Source organism: Babylonia areolata, chromosome 28 (genome assembly GCF_041734735.1).
Source record: "Babylonia areolata isolate BAREFJ2019XMU chromosome 28, ASM4173473v1, whole genome shotgun sequence".
Taxonomy (NCBI): domain Eukaryota; kingdom Metazoa; phylum Mollusca; class Gastropoda; order Neogastropoda; family Buccinidae; genus Babylonia; species Babylonia areolata.
The window spans coordinates 18,856,285-18,883,087 of record NC_134903.1 but is presented as its reverse complement, the minus strand read 5'-3'; the positions used below and the strand labels follow the sequence as shown (position 1 = coordinate 18,883,087).

General features: G+C 44.7%; 1 protein-coding gene across 1 annotated transcript in view; it reads right to left on the bottom strand.

Moving 5' to 3' along the window:
• Positions 1 to 607: 607 nt before the first annotated feature.
• LOC143301972 (segment polarity protein dishevelled homolog DVL-3-like) overlaps positions 608 to 26,803 on the bottom strand; it is a 46,769-nt gene continuing 20,573 nt past the window's right edge. The window contains exons 8-15 of the mRNA XM_076616454.1: positions 25,480 to 25,567; positions 22,292 to 22,420; positions 19,490 to 19,719; positions 17,672 to 17,803; positions 14,168 to 14,335; positions 5,590 to 5,916; positions 2,453 to 2,659; positions 608 to 945 (exon numbers count right to left, since the gene is read on the bottom strand). Coding sequence (XP_076472569.1) covers positions 608 to 945; positions 2,453 to 2,659; positions 5,590 to 5,916; positions 14,168 to 14,335; positions 17,672 to 17,803; positions 19,490 to 19,719; positions 22,292 to 22,420; positions 25,480 to 25,567 — 1,619 coding nt within the window. The remainder of the gene's footprint in view (positions 946 to 2,452; positions 2,660 to 5,589; positions 5,917 to 14,167; positions 14,336 to 17,671; positions 17,804 to 19,489; positions 19,720 to 22,291; positions 22,421 to 25,479; positions 25,568 to 26,803) is intronic.

Here is a 26,803-nt window from a genome sequence, read left to right as displayed (position 1 = left end):
GCACTATGGCACTGGCCATTTAAGATTCGAAGTCCTCCATGCCATAAAACATGCAGATACATCACAAACCTTTGCAAAACTGACAAAACACAAGCAGTGGATATGACGAAGGCTACTTGGAGCACATCTTAAGATTCCAAAGAACATGAATAGAAACCAAAAAAAAAAATCATAACAGATGCCACAACATCTTAAATCAAGGATTCCAGAATGATCTCACAGCTACAAAAAAAAGATGAGCACAACATCACCACCATGTCTTCACAACGACACTCACAACAGAAAAAAAACAAAAAAACGACAACGAACCACTGACACAACACCATTTTGTCATGTCACGGACATCCGCTACAGGGACGTACCACTACAACCCAAGATGTCTTTGGTATGGCGATCGAACGAACATCCTTGGCTACAACCAGTAAAAAAAAAAAACCCAAAAAAACAACACCACATCGAACCAAGGCAAGTTCTCACAAGTCTAGCTTCTCAGAACACAAACATCCTTGGCAACGACTAATAAAGAATCCACCACATCGACCCAAGGCAAGTTCCCACAAGTCTAGCCTCTCCGAACACAACGGTGATGACCAGCGAGCAATCCACGTCACATAAAATCAACAAAGAACTCACAGGGGTTGCCCATGGCCATTCGGAACGACTGTCGACTCCCCAACAGTTCCGGTGGCAGCGATTCCAGAGCCACAGTGGCAGACGATGACGATGTTGTCGCTGGCACCGCCGGCATCATGGGCGGCTTGACTGTGGGGCAGCGTGGGCCGGGCACAGGGGTGAGGTCAGGGTCGTTGGCAGAGCCCTGGGTCGGGGTCGGGGTCGGGGTGGGGGTGGAGGCGGAGGTGGGGGTGGGGGTGGCGTACTCGGGTTTCTCATGGTGAGGTGGGGCTGCGGCAGTCTTCTTCTGGCTGGTGCTGGGCTGGCTGGTCCCTGAGGCAGGGGCATGCACAACAGGAAGTCGTTATTTATTTATCAATTTGGGGTGTATGCAAAATATGTTCTGAGTCTTTTATCTTTAATTACTTATTTATAACTTCTTCTGCGTTCACTCGTATGCACACGAGTGGGCTTTTACGTGTATGACCGTTTTTACCCCGCCATGTAGGCAGCCATACTCTGTTTTCGGGGGTGTGCATGCTGGGTATGTTCTTGTTTCCATAACCCACCGAACGCTGACATGGATTACAGGATCTTTAACGTGCGTATTTGATCTTCTACTTGCATATACACACGAAGGGGGTTCAGGCACTAGCAGGTCTGCACATATGTTGACCTGGGAGATCGTAAAAATCTCCACCCTTTACCCACCAGGCGCCGTCACCGTGATTCGAACCCGGGACCCTCAGACTGACAGTCCAACGCTTTAACCACTCGGCTATTGCGCCCGTCACTTATTTATAACAATCTGCAGGGAATGCACAACATGAAAAGTCATACTACCCATTTATCTATTTATTCATTTTATCTATCTGTGGTACAATTATGAAAAGTCTTCATAAACCTATTTATCTTTCCGAGATGCATACAGACAAATCACACAAAACCAGGACATGTCTCTGGCACTGACCACTCCATCCTATGTTCGCCAAAGGATTAAGTTTCCTGGTGTGGTGCCAGGCTGAAACTTCAATCAGTGGTTTTTGATAAGTCCACTGGCTGGGGTTGATGTTACAGACGGAGAAGGCCTTCTTCAGCATGTCTTGACGGGCGCCATAGCCAAATGGTTAAAGCGTTGGACTTTCGATCTGAGGGTCCCGGGTTCGAATCACGGTGACAGCACCTGGTGGGTAAAGGGTGGAGATTTTTATGATCTCCCAAGTCAACATATGTGCAGACCTGCCAGTGCCTGAACCCCCTTCGTGCGTATACGCAAGCATAAGATCAAATACGCACATTAAAGATCCTGTAATCCATGTCAGCGTTCGGTGGGTTATGGAAACAAGAACATAACCAGCATGCACACCCCCGAAAGCGGAGTATGGCTGCCTACATGGCGGGGTAAAAACGGTCATACACATAAAAAGCCCACTCGCGTATATACGAGTGAACGTGGGAGTTGAAGCCCACGAACGCAGAAGAAGAAGAAGAAGAAGAAGCATGTCTTTGTTCCGCTTCCTTCTTGTGGCCACCAGGTAACAGTTCACTGTACAGAATGACCACGGGCAGGCAGTGGTCTTCCTTTCTGGAGATGAGTTCTACCCAGCACAGTTGGGTCTTGAGCAGCATGGCCTCAGTTCTAATGACTCTGGGACTTTCACAAGGACCTCAGTACCAGTGAAGGAGGGGGTGAAAAGCCCACTTATATATAGGGAAGAGTGTGGGAGTTGCAGCCCACTAAACACAAAGAAAGTGTGTAACAGTCTCAAGAGTCACCCCCACCCACCCCATCCTGAACAACGCGACTACTTCCAACATACTTCTGCCACACCACACTCACCTTCGTTTCCCGGCATGGCAGAGGTGGTGGTGGTGGCAGGGGTGGTGGTGGTCTCCTTGGAACTGCGGGGCCCCGTGACCTTGGCAGAGGAGGAGTTGTTGTTCGGTTCTGACTTCTCGGTGCACACCGTTTTGACCAGCATGCGCTCGGCGGTCAGACAGGCGGGCCATTTGACTGACAGGGGGACACACGAACAGGCATTGTGCACTGAAAGGGAGGAGGGGGACAGAAAAACACCTGTGTCATTAGCACGGAAACTGCATGGGTGATCGATCGTGTCTGAGATGTGAAATGATTGATGAAACTGCATGCTGAGAGATGTGAAAATCATTGATGAAACAGCATGGATTCCCTTGTTAAAGATATGAAAATGACTGTAGTAGAAGAATCTGTATAGCCGGCTGTACTTGTTGAGATCAGAAAATGACTAGATGACACTGTTTGGTTGTTTTTGATGAGATAAGAAAATGATTGATGAAGCTGTATGGCTGTACATCCTGAGATAAGAAAATGATTGAAGAATCTGTATGGCTGTACTTGTTGAGACAAGAAAATGATTGAAGAATCTGTATGGCTGTACTTGTTGAGACAAGAAAATGATTGAAGAATCTGTATGGCTGTACTTGCTGAGACACGAAATGACTATAGAATCTGTATGGCTGTACTTGTTGAGACAAGAAAATGATTGAAGAATCTGTATGGCTGTACTTGTTGAGACAAGAAAATGATTGAAAAATCTGTATGGCTGTACTTGCTGAGACACGAAATGACTATAGAATCTGTATGGCTGTACTTGTTGAGACAAGAAAATGATTGAAGAATCTGTATGGCTGTACTTGTTGAGACAAGAAAATGATTGAAGAATCTGTATGGCTGTACTTGTTGAGACAAGAAAATGATTGAAGAATCTGTATGGCTGTACTTGTTGAGACAAGAAAATGATTGAAGAATCTGTATGGCTGTACTTGTTGAGACAGGAAAATGACTGAAGAATCTGTATGGCTCTACTTGCTGAGACAAGAAAATGATTGAAGAATCTGTATGGCTCTACTTGTTGAGACAAGAAATGACTATAGAATCTGTATGGCTGTACTTGTTGAGACTAGAAAATGATTGAAGAATCTGTATGGCTGTACTTGTTGAGACAAGAAAATGATTGAAGAATCTGTATGGCTGTACTTGCTGAGATATGAAAATGACTGATGACACTGCATGCTGTACTTGTCAGATCAGAAAATGCACTGTCAGTGCAAATGCTTGATGTGATCCCTGGATCAGAAACTTAGTGCTGAAATACGTGTGGTGTTGTTCTGATTAGAAAACGGGGATGCTGAAATACGTGTGGTGTTGTTCTGATTAGAAAACGGGGATGCTGAAATACGTGTGGTGGTGTTCTGATTAGAAAACGGGGATGCTGAAATACGTGTGGTGGTGTTCTGATTAGAAAACGATGATGCTGAAATACGTGTGGTGTTGTTCTGATTAGAAAACGGGGGTGCTGAAATACGTGTGGTGGTGCTCTGATTAGTAAACGGGGATGCTGAAATACGTGTGGTGGTGTTCTGATTAGTAAACGGGGATGCTGAAATACGTGTGGTGGTGCTCTGATTAGTAAACGGGGATGCTGAAATATGTGTGGTGTTGTTCTGATTAGAAAATGGGGATGCTGAAATACGTGTGGTGTTGTTCTGATTAGAAAATGGGGATGCTGAAATACATGTGGTGGTGCTCTGATTAGTAAACGGGGATGCTGAAATACGTGTGGTGGTGTTCTGATTAGAAAACGGGGATGCTGAAATACGTGTGGTGGTGTTCTGATTAGAAAACGATGATGCTGAAATACGTGTGGTGTTGTTCTGATTAGAAAATGGGGGTGCTGAAATACGTGTGGTGTTGTTCTGATTAGAAAACGGGGATGCTGAAATACGTGTGGTGGTGTTCTGATTAGAAAATGGGGATGCTGATGTGTGGTGGTGTTCTGATTAGAAAATGGGGATGCTGAAATACGTGTGGTGGTGTTCTGATTAGAAAACAGGGATGCTGAAATATACGTGTGGTGGTGTTCTGATTAGAAAATGGGGATGCTGAAATACGTGTGGTGGTGTTCTGATTAGAAAACGGGGATGCTGAAATACGTGTGGTGGTGCTCTGATTAGAAAATGGGGATGATGCTGAAATACGTGTGGTGTTGTTCTGATTAGAAAATGGGGATGATGCTGAAATACGTGTGGTGTTGTTCTGATTAGAAAATGGGGATGATGCTGAAATACGTGTGGTGTTGTTCTGATTAGAAAACGGGGATGCTGAAATACGTGTGGTGTTGTTCTGATTAGAAAACGAGGATGCTGAAATACGTGTGGTGGTGTTCTGATTAGAAAACAGGGATGCTGAAATACGTGTGGTGGTGTTCTGATTAGAAAATGGGGATGCTGAAATATGTGTGGTGTTGTTCTGATTAGAAAATGGGGATGCAGAAATGCTGAAATACATGTGGAGTTGTTCTGATTAGAAAACAGGGATGCTGAAATACGTGTGGTGTTGTTCTGATTAGAAAATGGGGATGCTGAAATATGTGTGGTGGTGTTCTGATCAGAAAATGGGGATGCGGATGGGAGCGTAAACAAAATGGCAAACATTCTAAAAGAACACATGCTATTCATTGCTCTCTCACTCTCACACCTGTACCAGCCAAACCAGCCTACCAGCTAGTGGAGTGATGGCCTAGAGGTAACGCGTCCGCCTAGGAAGCGAGAGAATCTGAGGGCGCTGGTTCGAATCATGGCTCAGCCACCGATATTTTCTCCCCCTCCACTAGACCTTGAGTGGTGGTCTGGACGCTAGTCATTCGGATGAGACGATAAACCGAGGTCCCGTGTGCAGCATGCACTTAGCACACGTAAAAGAACCCACGGCAACAAAAGGGTTGTTCCTGGCAAAATTCTGTAGAAAAATCCACTTGACAGGAAAAACAAATAAAACTGCATGCAGGAAAAAATACAAAAAAAGGGGTGGCACTGTAGTGTAGCGACGCGCTCTCCCTGGGGAGCGCAGCCCAAATCTCACACAGAGAAATCTGTTGTGATAAAAAGGAATACAAATACAAATACAAACGCCTGCCTACATCGCAACAAACTTACCTGAGGCACTGTACACGCTGCTGGCACTGTCGTTACCCCCTCCTCCTCCTCCACCACCACCGGGGGGGCTGCACAGGGGAGGGGGGAGGGGCGGGGGGGCGCCGCCACTGTTGGGCGTGGGGGTGACGTCCTTGACAAAGCTCCCCGCCGCATAGATGCTGCTGCCCCCGCTGCCGTCAATGACGACGGAGGCGTAGGGGTTGGGGGGCAGGGGGGCGGGGCCGGAGGAGGGGGTCGGGAGGGGGACGAGGGTGTCGCGGTCGGCGTCCGAGACGGAGTCCACATCGTCCAGGCTGACGGCGCTGAGGTCTGGGTACACGGGGGGTCCTGGGGGGACAGACAGCAGTGACGGACAGTGTTTTTGGTTACCTTCTGTACACCGTCTCGTCTTGTGTGCAGCCTGTGTCCCTTGAACACATTGTGTTGTGTTGTGTTGTGTTACATTGTATTGCAATGTATTGTACTGTATTGCACTGTATTGTACTACTTTTCTATTCATCACAACAGACTTCTCTGTGTGAAAAAAAAAAAAAAAAAAAAAAAAACAACTTTTTTTTTTCTCCCCCCCCCCCGACTGCAAGTATATTGTTTTCTTATCAAAGTGAAATTTTCTAAATAATTTTTTACCAGGGACAACTGTGTTGCTGGAGTTGTTTTTTCATGAATGCAAAGTGCATGCTTCATATGGGACCTTAGTATTTCATCTCGTCTGAATGACTAGCATCCAGGCCACAACTCAAGGTCTGGTGGAGGAGCGAGTGTACTCAAGGTCTGGTGGAGGAACATGTGTACTCAAGGTCTGGTGGAGGAGCGAGTGTACTCAAGAGAAGCGAGTGTACTCAAGGTCTGGTGGAGGAACATGTGTACTCAAGGTCTGGTGGAGGAACATGTGTACTCAAGGTCTATGTGTACTCAAGGTCTGGTGGAGGAACATGTGTACTCAAGGTCTGGTGGAGGAGCGAGTGTACTCAAGAGAAGCGAGTGTACTCAAGGTCTGGTGGAGGAACAAGTGTACTCAAGGTCTGGTGGAGGAACAAGTGTACTCAAGGTCTGGTGGTGGAACAAGTGTACTCAAGGTCTGGTGGAGGAGCGAGTGTACTCAAGAGGAGCGAGTGTACTCAAGGTCTGGTGGAGGAACATGTGTACTCAAGGTCTGGTGGAGGAGTGAGTGTACTCAAGGTCTGGTGGAGGAACAAGTGTACTCAAGGTCTGGTGGAGGAGTGAGTGTACTCAAAGGTCTGGTGGAGGAACAAGTGTACTCAAGGTCTGGTGGTGGAGTGAGTGTACTCAAGGTCTGGTGGAGGAACATGTGTACTCAAGGTCTGGTGGAGGAGTGAGTGTACTCAAAGGTCTGGTGGTGGAGTGAGTGTACTCAAGGTCTGGTGGTGGAGTGAGTGTACTCAAGGTCTGGTGGAGGAACAAGTGTACTCAAGGTCTGGTGGAGGAACATGTGTGCTCAAGGTCTGGTGGAGGAACAAGTGTACTCAAGGTCTGGTGGAGGAGCGAATGTACTCAAGAGGAGCGAGTGTACTCAAGGTCAGGTGGAGTGAGTGTACTCAAGGTCTGGTGGAGGAACAAGTGTACTCAAGGTCTGGTGGAGGAACATGTGTGCTCAAGGTCTGGTGGAGGAACAAGTGTACTCAAGGTCTGGTGGAGGAGCGAATGTACTCAAGAGGAGCGAGTGTACTCAAGGTCTGGTGGAGGAACAAGTGTACTCAAGGTCTGGTGGTGGAGTGAGTGTACTCAAGGTCTGGTGGTGGAGTGAGTGTACTCCAAGGTCTGGTGGAGGAGCGAGTGTACTCAAGAGGAGCGAGTGTACTCAAGGTCTGGTGGAGGAGCGAGTGTACTCAAGGTCTGGTGGAGGAGCGAGTGTACTCAAGAGAAGCGAGTGTACTCAAGGTCTGGTGGAGGAGCGAGTGTACTCAAGAGGAGCGAGTGTACTCAAGGTTTGGTGGAGGAGCGAGTGTACTCAAGAGGAGCGAGTGTACTCAAGGTTTGGTGGAGGAGCGAGTGTACTCAAGAGGAGCGAGTGTACTCAAGAGAGTACACTCGTGAGTGTACTCAAGGTCTGGTGGAGGAGCGAGTGTACTCAAGGTCTGGTGGAGGAGCGAATGTACTCAAGAGGAGCGAGTGTACTCAAGGTCTGGTGGAGGAGCGAGTGTGAGGTTTGAACCTGTACACTCACATTCTCGCACCCCCTAGGCTGATGCGTTACCACTTGACCACCACTCTGATCTTCTGTCCAGCCTTATGTCTCATCCCAATGTTTCAGTGACATCCTGTGCTTGTCTGATCTTCTGTCCAGCCTTATGTCTCATCCCAATGTTTCAGTGACATCCTATACTTGTCTGATCTTATGTCCAGCCTTATGTCTCATCCCAATGTTTCAGTGACATCCTGTGCTTGTCTGATCTTCTGTCCAGCCTTATGTCTCATCCCAATGTTTCAGTGACATCCTGTGCTTGTCTGATCTTCTGTCCAGCCTTATGTCTCATCCCAATGTTTCAGTGACATCCTGTGCTTGTCTGATCTTCTGTCCAGCCTTATGTCTCATCCCAATGTTTCAGTGACATCCTGTACTTGTCTGATCTTCTGTCCAGCCTTATGTCTCATCCCAATGTTTCAGTGACATCCTGTACTTGTCTGATCTTCTGTCCAGCCTTATGTCTCATCCCAATGTTTCAGTGACATCCTGTGCTTGTCTGATCTTCTGTCCAGCCTTATGTCTCATCCCAATGTTTCAGTGACATCCTGTGCTTGTCTGATCTTCTGTCCAGCCTTATGTCTCATCCCAATGTTTCAGTGACATCCTGTGCTTGTCTGATCTTCTGTCCAGCCTTATGTCTCATCCCAATGTTTCAGTGACATCCTGTGCTTGTCTGATCTTCTGTCCAGCCTTATGTCTCATCCCAATGTTTCAGTGACATCCTATACTTGTCTGATCTTCTGTCCAGCCTTATGTCTCATCCCAATGTTTCAGTGACATCCTATACTTGTCTGATCTTCTGTCCAGCCTTATGTCTCATCCCAATGTTTCAGTGACATCCTATACTTGTCTGATCTTCTGTCCAGCCTTATGTCTCATCCCAATGTTTCAGTGACATCCTGTGCTTGTCTGATCTATGTCCAGCCTTACGTCCCATCCCAATGTTTTAATGACACCCTGTACTTGTCTAATCTCATGTCCAGCCTCATTCCAATGTTTCAGTGACATCCTGAATTTGTCTGATCGTATGTCGTGCCTCATTCCAATGTTTCAGTGACATCCTGTGCTTGTCTGATCTTCTGTCCAGCCTCATCCCAATGTTTCAGTGACATTCTGTACTTGCCTGATCTTCTGTCCAGCCTTATGTCTCATCCCAATGTTTCAGTGACATTCTGTACTTGTCTGATCTTCTGTCCAGCCTTATGTCTCATCCCAATGTTTCAGTGACATCCTGTATTTGTCTGTTCAGCCTTACGTCTGATTTTATGACTGACTTGTTACTGCAAACCACTTTGAGCTGCCATCATCGCTCAGAATAGAATCGGAATAAGCAACAAGCAGAGGAAGAAAAACAGAAAAAGAAAAACGAAAGAAAGAAGAAGACAAAGAAAAGATAGAACAGAGAGAAAAACATGACAAAAAATGGAAAAGAATAAACAACAACAACAAAAACAACAACAAAAAAACAGGACAGAACACCACCATCACCGCTACAGACAAAAACATTCCCTGACCTCCTCTTCCCTCAAGCACAGCATGAATCACAGACTTCAGCACACACAAGTTCTCTTGCTGAGAAAATAATGATTTTCTGATTCTACCTAATGATTACCACTGTAATGGGAGATATTCTGATTGTGATTCTGCTAAATGACCACCACTGTAATAAATATATTCTAATTGCGATTATGCCTAATGACCAGCACTGTAATCAAGATATTCTGATTGTGATTCTACCAAATGACTACAACTGTAATCAAGATATTCTGATTGTGATTCTGCCGAATGACCACCACTATAATAAAGATATTCTGACTGTGATTCTACTAAATGACCGCAAATGTAATTAAGATATTCTGACTGTGATTCTACCAAATGATTACCACTGTAATCAAGATATTCTGATTGTGATTCTACCAAATGACTACAACTGTAATAAAGATATTCTGATTGTGATTCTACCAAATGACTACAACTGTAATCAAGATATTCTGATTGTGATTCTACCAAATGACTACAACTGTAATCAAGATATTCTGATTGTGATTCTACCAAATGACTACAACTGTAATAAAGATATTCTGACTGTGATTCTGCCAAATGACTACAACTGTAATAAATATATTCTAATTACGATTCTGCCTACTGACCAGTACTGTAATAAAGATATTCTGACTGTGATTCTGCCAAATGACAACAACTGGAATAAATATATTCTAATTACGATTCTGCCCAATGATTACCATTGTAATAAAGATATTCTGATTGTGATTCTGCCAAATGACCAGCACTGCATATAAAGATATTCTGATTGTGATTGTGCCAAATGACCACCACTGTAATAAAGATATTCTGGTCCTGATTGTGCCAAATGACCACCACTGTAATAAAGATATTCTGATTGTGATTGTGCCAAATGACCACCACTGTAATAAAGATATTCTGGTCCTGATTGTGCCAAATGACCACCACTGTAATAAAGATATTCTGGTCCTGATTGTGCCAAATGACCACCACTGTAATAAAGATATTCTGGTCCTGATTGTGCCAGATGACCAGCACTGTAATAAAGATATTCTGGTCCTGATTGTGCCAGATGACCAGCACTGTAATAAAGATATTCTGGTCCTGATTGTGCCAAATGACCAGCACTGTAATAAAGATATTCTGGTCCTGATTGTGCCATAATGACCACCACTGTAAGAAAGATATTCTGGTCCTGATTGTGCCGAATGACCAGCACTGTAATAAAGATATTCTGGTCCTGATTGTGCCATAATGACCAGCACTGTAATAAAGATATTCTGGTCCTGATTGTGCCAAATGACCAGCACTGTAATAAAGATATTCTGGTCCTGATTGTGCCAAATGACCACCACTGTAATAAAGATATTCTGGTCCTGATTGTGCCAAATGACCACCACTGTAATAAAGATATTCTGGTCCTGATTGTGCCAAATGACCACCACTGTAATAAAGATATTCTGATTGTGATTGTGCCAAATGACCAGCACTGCATATAAAGATATTCTGGTCCTGATTGTGCCAAATGACCAGCACTGTAATAAAGATATTCTGGTCCTGATTGTGCCAAATGACCACCACTGTAATAAAGATATTCTGGTCCTGATTGTGCCAAATGACCAGCACTGCATATAAAGATATTCTGATTGTGATTGTGCCAAATGACCACCACTGTAATATAAAGATATTCTGGTCCTGACTGTGCCAGATGACCAGCACTGTAATAAAGATATTCTGGTCCTGACTGTGCCAGATGACCAGCACTGTAATAAAGATATTCTGGTCCTGATTGTGCCAAATGACCACCACTGTAATAAAGATATTCTGGTCCTGATTGTGCCAAATGACCACCACTGTAATAAAGATATTCTGGTCCTGATTGTGCCAGATGACCAGCACTGTAATAAAGATATTCTGGTCCTGATTGTGCCAGATGACCAGCACTGTAATAAAGATATTCTGGTCCTGATTGTGCCATAATGACCAGCACTGTAATAAAGATATTCTGGTCCTGATTGTGCCATAATGACCACCACTGTAAGAAAGATATTCTGGTCCTGATTGTGCCAAATGACCAGCACTGTAATAAAGATATTCTGGTCCTGATTGTGCCATAATGACCACCACTGTAATAAAGATATTCTGGTCCTGATTGTGCCATAATGACCAGCACTGTAATAAAGATATTCTGATTGTGATTGTGCCAAATGACCAGCACTGTAATAAAGATATTCTGGTCCTGATTGTGCCATAATGACCACCACTGTAATAAAGCAGCACTGTAATAAAGATATTCTGGTCCTGATTGTGCCATAATGACCAGCACTGTAATAAAGATATTCTGGTCCTGATTGTGCCAAATGACCACCACTGTAATAAAGATATTCTGATTGTGATTGTGCCAAATGACCAGCACTGCATATAAAGATATTCTGGTCCTGATTGTGCCAAATGACCAGCACTGTAATAAAGATATTCTGGTCCTGATTGTGCCATAATGACCACCACTGTAATAAAGATATTCTGGTCCTGATTGTGCCATAATGACCAGCACTGTAATAAAGATATTCTGGTCCTGATTGTGCCAAATGACCACCACTGTAATAAAGATATTCTGGTCCTGATTGTGCCAAATGACCACCACTGTAATAAAGATATTCTGGTCCTGATTGTGCCAAATGACCACCACTGTAATAAAGATATTCTGGTCCTGATTGTGCCAAATGACCAGCACTGTAATAAAGATATTCTGGTCCTGATTGTGCCAGATGACCAGCACTGTAATAAAGATATTCTGGTCCTGATTGTGCCAAATGACCAGCACTGTAATAAAGATATTCTGGTCCTGATTGTGCCAAATGACCAGCACTGTAATAAAGATATTCTGGTCCTGATTGTGCTAGATGACCAGCACTGTAATAAAGATATTCTGGTCCTGATTGTGCCATAATGACCAGCACTGTAATAAAGATATTCTGGTCCTGATTGTGCCAAATGACCAGCACTGTAATAAAGATATTCTGGTCCTGATTGTGCCATAATGACCAGCACTGTAATAAAGATATTCTGGTCCTGATTGTGCCATAATGACCACCACTGTAAGAAAGATATTCTGGTCCTGATTGTGCCAAGTGACCACCACTGTAATAAAGATATTCTGATTGTGATTGTGCCAAATGACCAGCACTGTAATAAAGATATTCTGGTCCTGATTGTGCCAGATGACCAGCACTGTAATAAAGATATTCTGGTCCTGATTGTGCCATAATGACCACCACTGTAATAAAGATATTCTGGTCCTGATTGTGCCAGATGACCACCACTGTAATAAAGATATTCTGGTCCTGATTGTGCCAGATGACCAGCACTGTAATAAAGATATTCTGGTCCTGATTGTGCCATAATGACCACCACTGTAATAAAGATATTCTGGTCCTGATTGTGCCAAATGACCAGCACTGTAATAAAGATATTCTGGTCCTGATTGTGCCATAATGACCACCACTGTAATAAAGATATTCTGGTCCTGATTGTGCCAAATGACCAGCACTGCATATAAAGATATTCTGATTGTGATTGTGCCAGATGACCACCACTGTAATAAAGATATTCTGGTCCTGATTGTGCCATAATGACCACCACTGTAATAAAGCAGCACTGTAATAAAGATATTCTGGTCCTGATTGTGCCATAATGACCAGCACTGTAATAAAGATATTCTGGTCCTGATTGTGCCAAATGACCACCACTGTAATAAAGATATTCTGATTGTGATTGTGCCAAATGACCAGCACTGCATATAAAGATATTCTGGTCCTGATTGTGCCAAATGACCAGCACTGTAATAAAGATATTCTGGTCCTGATTGTGCCATAATGACCACCACTGTAATAAAGATATTCTGGTCCTGATTGTGCCATAATGACCAGCACTGTAATAAAGATATTCTGGTCCTGATTGTGCCAAATGACCACCACTGTAATAAAGATATTCTGGTCCTGATTGTGCCAAATGACCACCACTGTAATAAAGATATTCTGGTCCTGATTGTGCCAAATGACCACCACTGTAATAAAGATATTCTGGTCCTGATTGTGCCAAATGACCAGCACTGTAATAAAGATATTCTGGTCCTGATTGTGCCAGATGACCAGCACTGTAATAAAGATATTCTGGTCCTGATTGTGCCAAATGACCAGCACTGTAATAAAGATATTCTGGTCCTGATTGTGCCAAATGACCAGCACTGTAATAAAGATATTCTGGTCCTGATTGTGCTAGATGACCAGCACTGTAATAAAGATATTCTGGTCCTGATTGTGCCATAATGACCAGCACTGTAATAAAGATATTCTGGTCCTGATTGTGCCAAATGACCAGCACTGTAATAAAGATATTCTGGTCCTGATTGTGCCATAATGACCAGCACTGTAATAAAGATATTCTGGTCCTGATTGTGCCATAATGACCACCACTGTAAGAAAGATATTCTGGTCCTGATTGTGCCAAGTGACCACCACTGTAATAAAGATATTCTGATTGTGATTGTGCCAAATGACCACCACTGTAATAAAGATATTCTGGTCCTGATTGTGCCAGATGACCAGCACTGTAATAAAGATATTCTGGTCCTGATTGTGCCATAATGACCACCACTGTAATAAAGATATTCTGGTCCTGATTGTGCCAGATGACCACCACTGTAATAAAGATATTCTGGTCCTGATTGTGCCATAATGACCAGCACTGTAATAAAGATATTCTGGTCCTGATTGTGCCAGATGACCAGCACTGTAATAAAGATATTCTGGTCCTGACTGTGCCAGATGACCACCACTGTGCACGAACCTCCCAGGTAGTCACCGAAGATGTAGTAGCACTGCTCAGAGAAGGTCAGCTTGTTGACCGTGTGGCGGATGTAGCCACACCGCAGCAGGTTGCAGGCATACTTCCGGGCATCGCGCCGGTCCGTGAATCCTTCCACGTGGGAGAACAGCCAGTCCACCATGTCTGCCCCTGTGTCGAAAGGAAACGGGTCGCAGGTACATGGGCAAACGTACATGCATAGACACGTACATACCCACATATTCCCTGAAACTTCCTTGCCCATTTTGAATTTCTCTCTTTCATGTTATATTTTGTGAACAGATACAGTCGAAGTGCATTCTCATACACAGCACACACTCCCAACCCCCCTTCCCCAAACCTAAATTCACTTTAGTAAACAGAAGTTAACCCTTTCACTGCCAGTCAATTTAGAGTGCAAAATTCCCTTGCGTTATAAGCACAGAGAAAATGGTGTCTGAGAATAGCTGGGGATTTTCCCCCTGTGATGTGTAGAAAATATGGCCTGTCCTCCCATCGAACCATAAGAGCAGTAGGTTCATGGATAACAGACCCATAACCTGGTCACCTTTCAGTGACATGTGTCCTCTGCCTAGCTTGTGTATAAAAGCGAGTTTGGCAGTGAAAGGGTTAATCAATGACTAACCAACACACACAACACAGAGGCAGAGGAGTGTGAGGAGATATCCCCTGCTGCCTGTCAACACAAAAGACTGAACAACACAGGATGCCTTCCCATTTCTTCCATTCTGCGTTCATGGGCACGACTACTGTAAACCACCATGTCGACGCCCAGTATCTAGTAAACACCCGCCCCACCCATTTGGGGTTAAAAATTGTGCACAGGGTAAAAATACCCTGTCAATGCCCCAACCCCGACTTTGGAACAACAACAACAACACTGAAAAGAATGAAGAATGAATGAAGGAGACAGAGACACAGGTAGCAGACTTTCATGAAGAATCAAATCCATTGTACAAATAAGAAAATTCCTGTTGATATCACCAGTTTAATAAGTTTACATTTGGGCCAACAGCAAAGTGAGAGCTGTATTATCAATGGTTTCTCCAGTCAATGGGAAACCATTTACAGCTTAGTCTTTTGTGAAGGACTATGACTCTCAGACTAGGAGGCAAAATTGCACTGGCTCTTAGTGCTGCAGCCTTGTGGGCTAGTTGGCCTTTGGGAACCATCCCAACGCCGAACTGTCCTAAAACCCTCTTGGCCGAGAGAGTGGGGATGTACTTGGGCAAGACACTCTCCACTATAATCAAATTCTAGCCCAAATAGTCAGAACAGCAGTTGCCTCCTCTGCTGTTCTGATGGTCATATTCGGACATGACTGACTATCATATATATATTGAGTGACTTCTGCATACAGCAAACTGTGAACTCCCAGGCAGTGCTGTGAAACAAAGCAAGGGAATGGGCTCCCAGGAAAGGGTTGAAGTGCTCAGTTAGCGCCTATCCCAAACTCTGTGCTGACATTTGTGCAAAAAGAGGAAGGGTATTTGTATTTGTTTGTATTTGTATTTCTTTTTATCACAACAGATTTCTCTGTGTGAAATTCGGGCTGCTCTCCCCAGGGAGAGCGCGTCGCTACACTACAGCGCCACCCATTTTTTGTATTTTTTCCTGCGTGCAGTTTTATTTGTTTTTCCTATCGCAGTGGATTTTTCTACAGAATTTTGCCAGGAACAACCCTTTTGTTGCCGTGGGTTCTTTTACGTGCGCTAAGTGCATGCTGCACACGGGACCTCGGTTTATCGTCTCATTCGAAAGACCAAGTTCACTTGTGTGCTTTTAAGACCATTTTTTCATAAAAGCAGCCATACAGGAAATTTTCTATCTAAAATTACGTTTAAATAACATACCGTGACCCACTAGTGCAGACTCAGGCAGGAGTCTCACATTCCTGTCCTGTGCAAACTACTATCCGCCTATGCGGAGAAAACGAAAGTAACTACGGCCGATAACCTCACAGAAGTAGGTAACCTCCCCTTTGTCCCCCTGGCTAGCACACTCTTTTCCCAACAGCCATCTCGACTCCTGTTCCTGTGCTCTTCATATGGCTAAGTTTTTTTTCGTATTTTCTGCCTGTCTGTCAATTCTCTGGCGTTCTTGTTTTATGTCAAATTATGTCTCCAACCAGGTCACATAATTATGTAGCTCGATCGGGCAATCATGCTAAAATTAAGGCACAATCGCAATCGATTCGCTGACACTCTGGGCCCTCTACTCCTGGCCCTCTCAACAACGCCAACCCGCCGCCTCCTCCACTTCCTCCGCTCCCTCCGGTCAACTCCAGACCTCCACCACCTCCTACACCTCCTCTGGTGACAAAATTACGTTTAAGTAACATACCGTGACCCACTAGTGCAGACTCTGACATTCCTGTCCTGTGCAAACTACTATCCGCCTATGTGGAGAAAACAAAAGTAACTACGGCCGATAACCTCCTGGAAGTAGGTAACCTCCCCTTAGTCCCCCTGGCTAGCGCACTCTTTTTCCGGCAGCCATCTCGACTCCTGTTCCTGTGCTCTTCATATGGCTAAGTTTTTTTCACATTTTCTATCTGTCTATTGATTCTTTGGCGTTTCTGCTTTTTGTCCAATTATGTCATTTTTTACTCTGTCATAAAGGCAGCCATACACCTATTTTCAGGGAATGTGCATGTTGGAGATGTTTCCATTGCCCACTAAACACGGACATGGACTGAACAGGCATACCGCATGTGTATACATTCAAAAGGAGACAGTGGGAGACAATGGCAATGGCATGTCTGCATGTACAATGACTTGGAAGACCAGGAGAAAAGAATTTTTTTTTTCTCCTAAAATTACGTTTATCTAACATACTTATCGTGACCCACTAGTGCAGACTTCAGCAGAGAGTCCTATTCCTGTCATGTGCAAACTACTATCCGTCTATGCGGAGAAAATGAAAGTAGCTACGGCTGATAACCTCCCAGAAGTAGGTTACCTACCCTCTGTATCCCTAACTAGCTTCCTCTTCAGAACAGGAGAAAAATGACTGCCGCCCTTACCCACTGGGCACTGATACCTCAAACTTCAGACTGAATGTGCAACCTCTAACTAAGCATGCATAACCCCAGCACACACACACACACACACACACACACACACACACTGACATAGACATATCACTGTGTCAAATCCAACACTATTCGAAAACATTTTATAAATGATATACAAGATATCATGTAACGTATATAATGTTCCCAGTCAGTTCATTGCAGTAAGTGATGCACAACTGAGACTGGGGAAATATTGGTGTCTGTATGATGATGATTACTTACTTATCTATTTACTTTTTAAGTGTGTGCCTCATACCTTCTAAACCTTAAAGTTTCATGATCAATAAAGTTATTCTATTCTATTCACACACACACACACGTGCCTATGAAGGTGTTAAGGATGACAATCTTATAATTCTATTCTATTCTGATCCATTCACACACACACACACACACACACACTCACGTACCAATGAAGGCATTAGGGATGGTGATCTTCAGCCACATACGATCGCGGATCTCCAGACCAGAGTCAGAGTGAGCCATGGCCTTGACCACAGTGGCCATGTCTGTGTTGATGGTCAGGTTTAAATCTTCGCTTCCTGAGATGGGAGGTGGAATTTTGATTAATAAATGTCAGTCATACTTACTGGTGATTGTAGACATTTTGTTAAAAGGAAATTTTCTATCTAAAATTACGTTTAAATAACATACTTACCGTGACCCAACTAGTGCAGACTTCGGCAGGGGTCTGACATTCCTGTCCTGTGCAAACTACTACTATCCGCCTATGCGGAGAAAACAAAAGTAACTACGGCCGATAACCTCCCGGAAGTAGGTAACCTCCCCTTTGTCCCCCTGGCTAGTGCCCTCTTTTTCCGGCAGCCATCTCGACACCTGTTCCTGTGCACTTCATACGGCTAAATTTTTTTCACATTTTCTATCTGTCTATCAATTCTTTGGCGTTTCTGTTTTGTGTCCAAATATGTCTTCAAACAGGTCACAAAATTATGTGGCTCGATTGGGAGATCGGGCTAAAATTAAGGCACGATCGCAATCAATTCGCGATCACTCTGGGCCCTCTACCTCTGCCTCTCTCAACAACACCAACCCCATGCCACCTCCACTACCTCTGGTCGACTCCAGATTTTCACATTTGAAAGTTATCGTTAAACAAGTAAGGGTGGGGGTGAGAGTGGGGGGGGGGCACCATTTGTGGACAACAGGTTGTATGTTAAGTGTGGTGTTTTGTGTGTACTGTGCTGTATTGTGTTTTTGTATTGTACAGTCTTGTATTTTTGTTGTACTGTGTTGCGTTGTGCCGTCATGTTGTTTTGTGCTGTATTGCATTGTGTGGTGTTGTAGTACTGTATTGTACTGTATTGTGTTTGTGGCGCTGTGTTGTATAGTATCATATTGCACTATGTGGTGTTGTGGTATTGTATCAATAAAAAAAAACCCAACACACACAAAAAAACCACCACCACCACTACTACTAATGATAAAATAATGGATTCTTATACAGCACACAATCCATAAATCTGCTCTTGGTGCATTACAAAGCACACATTTTTTTTCATGTAACACATTACATCAATGTTACGTACATACATAATTATACTGATGATGACGGAGGAAGAGGATGATGATGCTGATTATGACGATACTGCTATGGAGGTCCATTTAGGTTTGGGATGATGTGACAAGGCTGTACTCTACGCTTCCCGTCATAATGCTATCCCGGTGACGGGCGCAATAGCCGAGTGGTTAAAGCGTTGGACTGTCAATCTGAGGGTCCCGGGTTCGAATCACGGTGACGGCACCTGGTGGGTAAAGGGTGGAGATTTTTACAATCTCCCAAGTCAACATATGTGCAGACCTGCTAGTGCCTGAACCCCCTTCGTGTGTATATGCAAGCAGAAGATCAAATACGCACGTTAAAGATCCTGTAATCCATGTCAGCGTTCGGTGGGTTATGGAAACAAGAACATACCCAGCATGCACACCCCCGAAAACGGAGTATGGCTGCCTACATGGCGGGGTAAAAACGGTCATACACATAAAAGCCCACTCGTGTGCATACGAGTGAACGCAGAAGAAGCTATCCCGGCGTTAACCAGGCCCCGAGATACAGACGACAATAATCACTCTGTCATGAAGCAATACTGTTATGGAGCAATACTGAGTAACCCAATTTTTCTTCTTCTCTTCTTCTAGTGTGTGGATTAAAAAAAAAAAAAACCACATTAATTTCAAAACCAAAACAACAACAAAAAATCCCCACTCACGTTCAGCCTCCGGTATGGACGTGGACACAGAGGACGTGGTGGAGGGGACGATGGTGAGGGAGGGACCACCGGCCACGCCCCCCCTGCCCCCCATGAAGTGCTCACGCAGGGCCGCTGTGTGGGCCACCCAGGCCGAGGGGTCGATGGGGCGCACAGGCTCCTGCCGCGGCACCGTGAAGTAGCCCTTGGGGTTCGGGTCCCAGCACTTGGCCACCACTAGACTGATTGCCCTGGGAATGTGTATTGTATTGTGTTGTATTGTTCGGTCCAACACTCGGCTTATATCACAGATTGACATAAGTTTACATTTGGGCCAACAGCAAAGTGAGAGCTGTATTATCAATGGTTTCTCCAGTCAATGGGAAATCATTTACAGCTTGGTCTTTTGTGAAGGACTATGACTCTCAAACTAGGAGGCAAAATTGCACTGGCTCTTAGTGCTGCAGCCTTGTGGGCTGGTTAGCCTTTGGGAACCATCCCAATGCCGACTGTCCTAAAAACCCTCTTGGCCAAGAGAGTGGGGATGTAACTTGGGCAAGACACTCTCCACTATGATCAAATTCTAGCCCAAACAGTCGGAACAGCAGTTGCCTCCTCTGCTGTTCTGATGGTCATAGTCGGACATGACTGACTATCATATTGTATTGTGGCGTATTGCACTGCATTGTACTGTTTTGTATTGTATTGTGTTTGTATTGTATTACTGTATTGTATTGCAATGTATTGTAATGTACTGTATTATTCTTTGTCACAACAGATTTCTCTGCATGAAACTCAGGCTGCCCTCCCCAGGAAGAGCACATGAAAATGGAATGAAACAAAAGAAAACAAAGTTGTTGTTTTTTCAAGACGGGCATTTTCTGAATAAGTGTTATTACTCAGTTTTTTTAATATCTATTTTACATCCAGGTCTCTGGGTTAAAAAAAAAAAAACCAAACAAACAAAAAAACACCACCCAACAACCAACCTTGATAAATACATAAGTAATGACCACATAAACACGTTTAAAAAGGTTAAAAGTCTCACAGCCTTTTAACTCACTCAGTACGGCCAGTCCTCTCTTCTCCTCTACACAGACCCCTCGGATGTCCAGTGGGTGTCTGAATGACCCAACCTTTAGCTTCCGTCATCAGAATTGTGGTATTCTTTGTCAACATTCACATCTTCAGTATAAGAACCTTTCGCTTGCAATATTTTGATGATGGTAATCGGGGTGAAACGCTGTTAACGTCGTCTCTTTGATTGTTCGTATGGAAAGAGTTAATGGCCACAGGGACAGTGATTTCATATCCACTGAGAAGAAGTCTTGGTTAAGGAATGTCAAGCCCCAATCTCTCCTTCCCCGTTTTTCCATCTTCCCCGACACATTCACCCCTGGGTGGGGTGAGGTTTCAGTTTCAGTAGCTCAAGGAGGTGTCACTGCGTTCGGACAAATCCATATACGCTACACCACATCTGCCAAGCAGATGCCTGACCAGCAGCGGAACCCAACGCGCTTAGTCAGGCCTTGAGGAAAAAAAAAAGATAAAAAAAAGGGTGAATAAATGATAGATAAATACATTAAAAAAAACCCAAAAAACTGCTACTACCAATAATAATATGTATAATGTTGAAAAACTTGATGACATCAACTATAAGCGTACATACATAAATAAATAAATAATAATTTTATTTAAAAGAAATAAATAAATAAATAAATAAAATAAAATAAAATTAAAAATTTAAAAGGAGTGTAAGTTGGAGAGAGCATAGTTTTGATTTCACAGTCAGTGCTTACAGGGTAAGACCTAATTGCTCCACTGATGTGGTGCAACATGCTTTTTTTCTTTCTTTTTTTCCCCCTCTTCTTCTTTACCAAATGTTTAAATGGGGGGGGGGGGGGTGAGGAAAATCAGGCAGTAAAGTGCTGTTCCCCAAGGACACATCACCAAGTCGAAACGGGACCTCAAATTGGCAAACACAGTTTCATAAGTCCAACGCCTATGCGATTCTGCCAATGGGACACATTCGATAAAGAAGAAGAGGGGGGGGGGGGGAAAGAAAAAAAAAGCACGTTGCACCACATCAGTGGAGCAATTCGGTCTTACCCTGTAAGCGCTGACTGAAATCAAAAGGAGGAGTTTGTATTATACTCCATGTTTGGTGATACATATACTTACCATGTCAAACTGATGCAAACTAGGCTTATCGGACTGCTCTAATTTCGCGCAGCTAACAGTGAAAAGACGAGCCGTCTTGCCCGGTCCACTCTTAGCCAGTCAAACGCCTCTAAAAGCTATAAGTGCTGAATCATTCCTTTGGCCAAGGCTCTCCACGCCATCTTGTCAGGTTTATGCTCTATCTCGTCGTACGCTTTTTATGGCTATTAAGCGTATTCATTTGGCCTTACTTTGCTGCATGCGGCTTGTCTGTATTGTATTCTTACATTCTGTGTACTCGACACTCCTTTGTGGACAGCCTCCCTGAGACTTACACCCCCCCTCCCCCCAACCACACCCCCATCCTCCACATGCTCTCCCTTTTGGGCGGCTTCCAAGAGACCTACCACCCCCTCCCACCTTCAGACAGCATCCCTGAGACTTACCTCCTTTTTTGAATGGCCTCCATGAAATTTTACCCCCCCACCCCAACACCCCAATCCCCCTTTGTGAACAGCCTCCCACCTTTTGGACGGCTTCCACGAGACCTACCCCCCCCTCCCTCCCGCCGTTGGACAGCATTTTTTTTTTAGATATACCTCCCTTTTTGAATGGCCGCCATGAAATTTATCCCCCTTTGTGGACAGCCTCCCTGAGACTTACCCCCCCTTTTGGACGGCCTCCCTGAGTGTCTTGACGGCATCGTCGTTGCTCATGTCCTCGAAGCTGACGCCGTTCACCTCCAGAATCATGTCCCCTGGCTCCACACGCCCGTCCTGAGCCACTGCCCCGCTGGACAACAGTCATCTCCTTCAGCATGTGTTCACACGCTCACACACAGACACACACCCACACACACAAACTCACACAGACACACACACACAAACTCAGACAGACACACACAAACTCACACAGACACAAACCCACACAAACTCACACACACACAAACTCACACAGAGACACACAAACTCAAATAGATTCACACAGACACACACAAACTCACACAGACAGACACACACAAACTCACACATACTCAAACAGACACACACAAACTCACACATACTCAAACAGACTCATACAGACACACAAACTCACAAAGACACACACAACTCACACAGACACACACAAACTCACACAGACACATACAAACTCAGACACACAAACACATACAAATTCACACAGACACACACACACAAACTCACAAAGACACACACACGAACTCTGACAGACAGACACACACAAACTCACACTGAGACACAAACACACACACACAAACTCAGACAGACAGACACACACAAACTCACACTGACTCACACAAACACACACAAACTCACACAGACAGACAGACACAAACTCACACAGACACACACACACAAACTCACAGTGACATACACTCACAGACTATGACCCTGAGCAACAGTAACGTCGTTCATGATGTTTGGATCAAACTCACACTAAGAGAGATGCATGCATGCACACACAGACACACATGCACGTTCGTACACCAACTAAGACATATGCACACATGCACAGACACACACACACACATGCTCACACACCAAGACAAACACACACACACACACAGATAAGTACTCACATACCAAGACAGTAAGAGAAACACACATGTACACATGCTCACACACACACACACTCACAAAGAGAGGCACACCATACATGCTCACGAGAGACACATGAACACACACACTCCACCTAAGAGAGACGTGCTCACAAATTAAGAGACACTGACGCACACACACACACACACACAAACACACATTTTCATACAGTAACACACACACACACACACACACAAACACACATTTTCATACAGTAACACACACATATACACACATACACAAACATCCTCATACAGTAAGACAGACACACACACACACATTTTCATACACACACATACACACACACACACATCCTCATACAGTAAGACAGACACACACACACACACACACAAGCACACACATGCCACACAAACATGCACGCACAGACACACAGACACAGGACCAACCCCTTAGCACACACATGCCACACAAACAAACACAAACATGCACACACAGAGACACAGACACAAGGACCAACCCCTTAGCACACACACGCCACACAAACAAACACAAACATGCACACACAGACACAGGACCAACCCCTTAGCACACACATGCCACACAAACAAACACAAACATGCACACACAAGAAACACAGACACAGGACCAACCCCTTAGCACACACACACCACACAAACAAACACGAACATGCACACACAGACACAGGACCAACCCCTTAGCACACACACACCACACAAACAAACACAAACATGCACACACAGACACACAGACACAGGACCAACCCCTTAGCACACACACACCACACAAACAAACACAAACATGCACACACAAGAAACACAGACACAGGACCAACCCCTTAGCACACACACGCCACACAAACAAACAAAAACATGCACACACAGAGACACAGACATGCCACACAAACACACACACAAAACATGCACACACAGAGACACAGACATGCCACACAAACACACACAAAACATGCACACACAGAGACACAGACATGCCACAAAAACAAACACAAACATGCACACACAGAGACACAGACATGCCACACAAACAAACACAAATATGCACACACAGAGACACATACATGCCACACAAACAAACACAAACATGCACACACAGAGACAAAGACACAGGACCAACCCCTTAGCACACACATACCACACAAACAAACACAAAACATGCACACACAAGAAACACAGACACAGGACCAACCCCTTAGCACACACATGCCACACAAACACACACAAACATGCACACACAGAGACACATACATACCACACAAACATACACAAAACATGCACACACAGAGACATATACATGCCACACAAACAAACACAAACATGCACACACAGACACAGGACCAACCCCTTAGCACACACACGCCACACAAACAAACACAAAACATGCACACACAGACACAGGACCAACCCCTTAGCACACACACGCCACACAAACAAACACAAAACATGCACACACAAGAAACACAGACACAGGACCAACCCCTTAGCACATACATGCCACACAAACAAACACAAACATGCACACACAGACACACAGACACAGGACCAACCCCTTAGCACACACACGCCACACAAACAAACACAAAACATGCACACACAGACACAGGACCAACCCCTTAGCACACACACGCCACACAAACAAACACAAAACATGCACACACAAGAAACACAGACACAGGACCAACCCCTTAGCACATACATGCCACACAAACAAACACAAACATGCACACACAGACACACAGACACAGGACCAACCCCTTAGCACACACATACCACACAAACAAACACAAAACATGCACACACAGACACAGGACCAACCCCTTAGCACACACACACCACACAAACATGCACACAGAGACACAGACATAGGACCAACCCCTTAGCACACACACGCCACACAAACATGCACACAGAGACACAGACACAGGACCAACCCCTTAGCACACACACGCCACACAAACATGCACACAGAGACACAGACACAGGACCAACCCCTTAGCACACACACGCCACACAAACATGCACACAGAGACACAGACACAGGACCAACCCCTTAGCACACACACGCCACACAAACATGCACACAGAGACACAGACACAGGACCAACCCCTTAGCACACACACACCACACAAACATGCACACAGAGACACAGACACAGGACCAACCCCTTAGCACACACACGCCACACAAACAAACACAAAACATGCACACACACACACACACACAGGCACAAGGACCAACCCCTTCATGATGGAGCCAATGTAGATACCCCCGTCACCTCCTTTGTTGTTCTGCCCCACAATGCTGATGCCCAGAAAGGTCACGCTGTCTGCAAGCAGGACAAACAACAACAACAAAACAACTTCACACATGTGGAGTGAGGGCCTAGAGATAACGCGTCCGCCTAGGAAGCGAGAGAACCTGAGGGAGCTGGTTCGAATCACGGCTCCGCCGCCGATATTTTCTCCCCCTCCACTAGACCTTGAGTGGTGGTCTGGACGCTAGTCATTCGGATGAGACGATAAACTGAGGTCCCGTGTGCAGCATGCACTTAGCGCACGTAAAAGAACCCACGGCAACAAAAGGTTTGTTCCTGGCAAAGTTCTGTAGAAAAATCCACTTCGATAGGAAAAACAAATAAAACTGCACGCAGAAAAAATATAAAAAATGGGTGGCGCTGTAGTGTAGCGACGCGCTCTCCCTGAGGAGAGCAGCCCGAATTTCACACAGAGAAATCTGTTGTGATAAAAAGGAATACAAATACATGCACACACACACACAGAGCAGCAAATCAAAACAGTTCAACCTACTCCTCGACAGATGGGACATGACAGGGCAATGGACTTTTTACTAACCCTGGAGTCCTGGGTTTCATTCCCCGGTGGGTTAACTCAGTCCGGACGATGGAACGCATATATAGGTTTCATTCCCCAGTGGGTTAACTCACTCCGGACGATGGAACGCATATATAGGTTTTATTTCCCGGTGGGTTAACTCACTCTGGACGATGGAACGCTATAGCGTTCCTGACATAAGGTAGCGTTCCGGACGACTGAACGCTATAGCGCTTTCAACACTTAAAAATTTGTTTCCACGTTTTCCTCATGGGATAGCATAACAATCGCAGCTACACCAGGCATTGTGAACATGTCAAGGGTCGAATGAAAAGTTTCTTCATCAGATTCCATAACAACACACTCCACAGTGAAACAGTGAGTTCAGGACCCCACACGACCAGGTAATCTGCATACGTATCGAAAATGGCATCACAGGCGATACAAGTGGAAATTTTTGGAGCAAACTACATCACAGCAGCGGCTTTTACCGCTGCTGATATGATTGAAATGCTTCAAACTGAAGGTTTCAACATCGACGAGGATGATGAAGATGTGGAATAAAGTATCTGCAGTGAAGAAAGCTACTAGCAAGAAGGTACTGACAGTGACTCAGCTTCTGAGAGCAGTGAAGAGAGAGGGGAGTGGGCATTCACACGATGTGAGGAGAGGGGTCAGTGAGTCAAGTACAGTGAGTTTCATTCAGTGAAACTGCATGTTTGGCGCATATC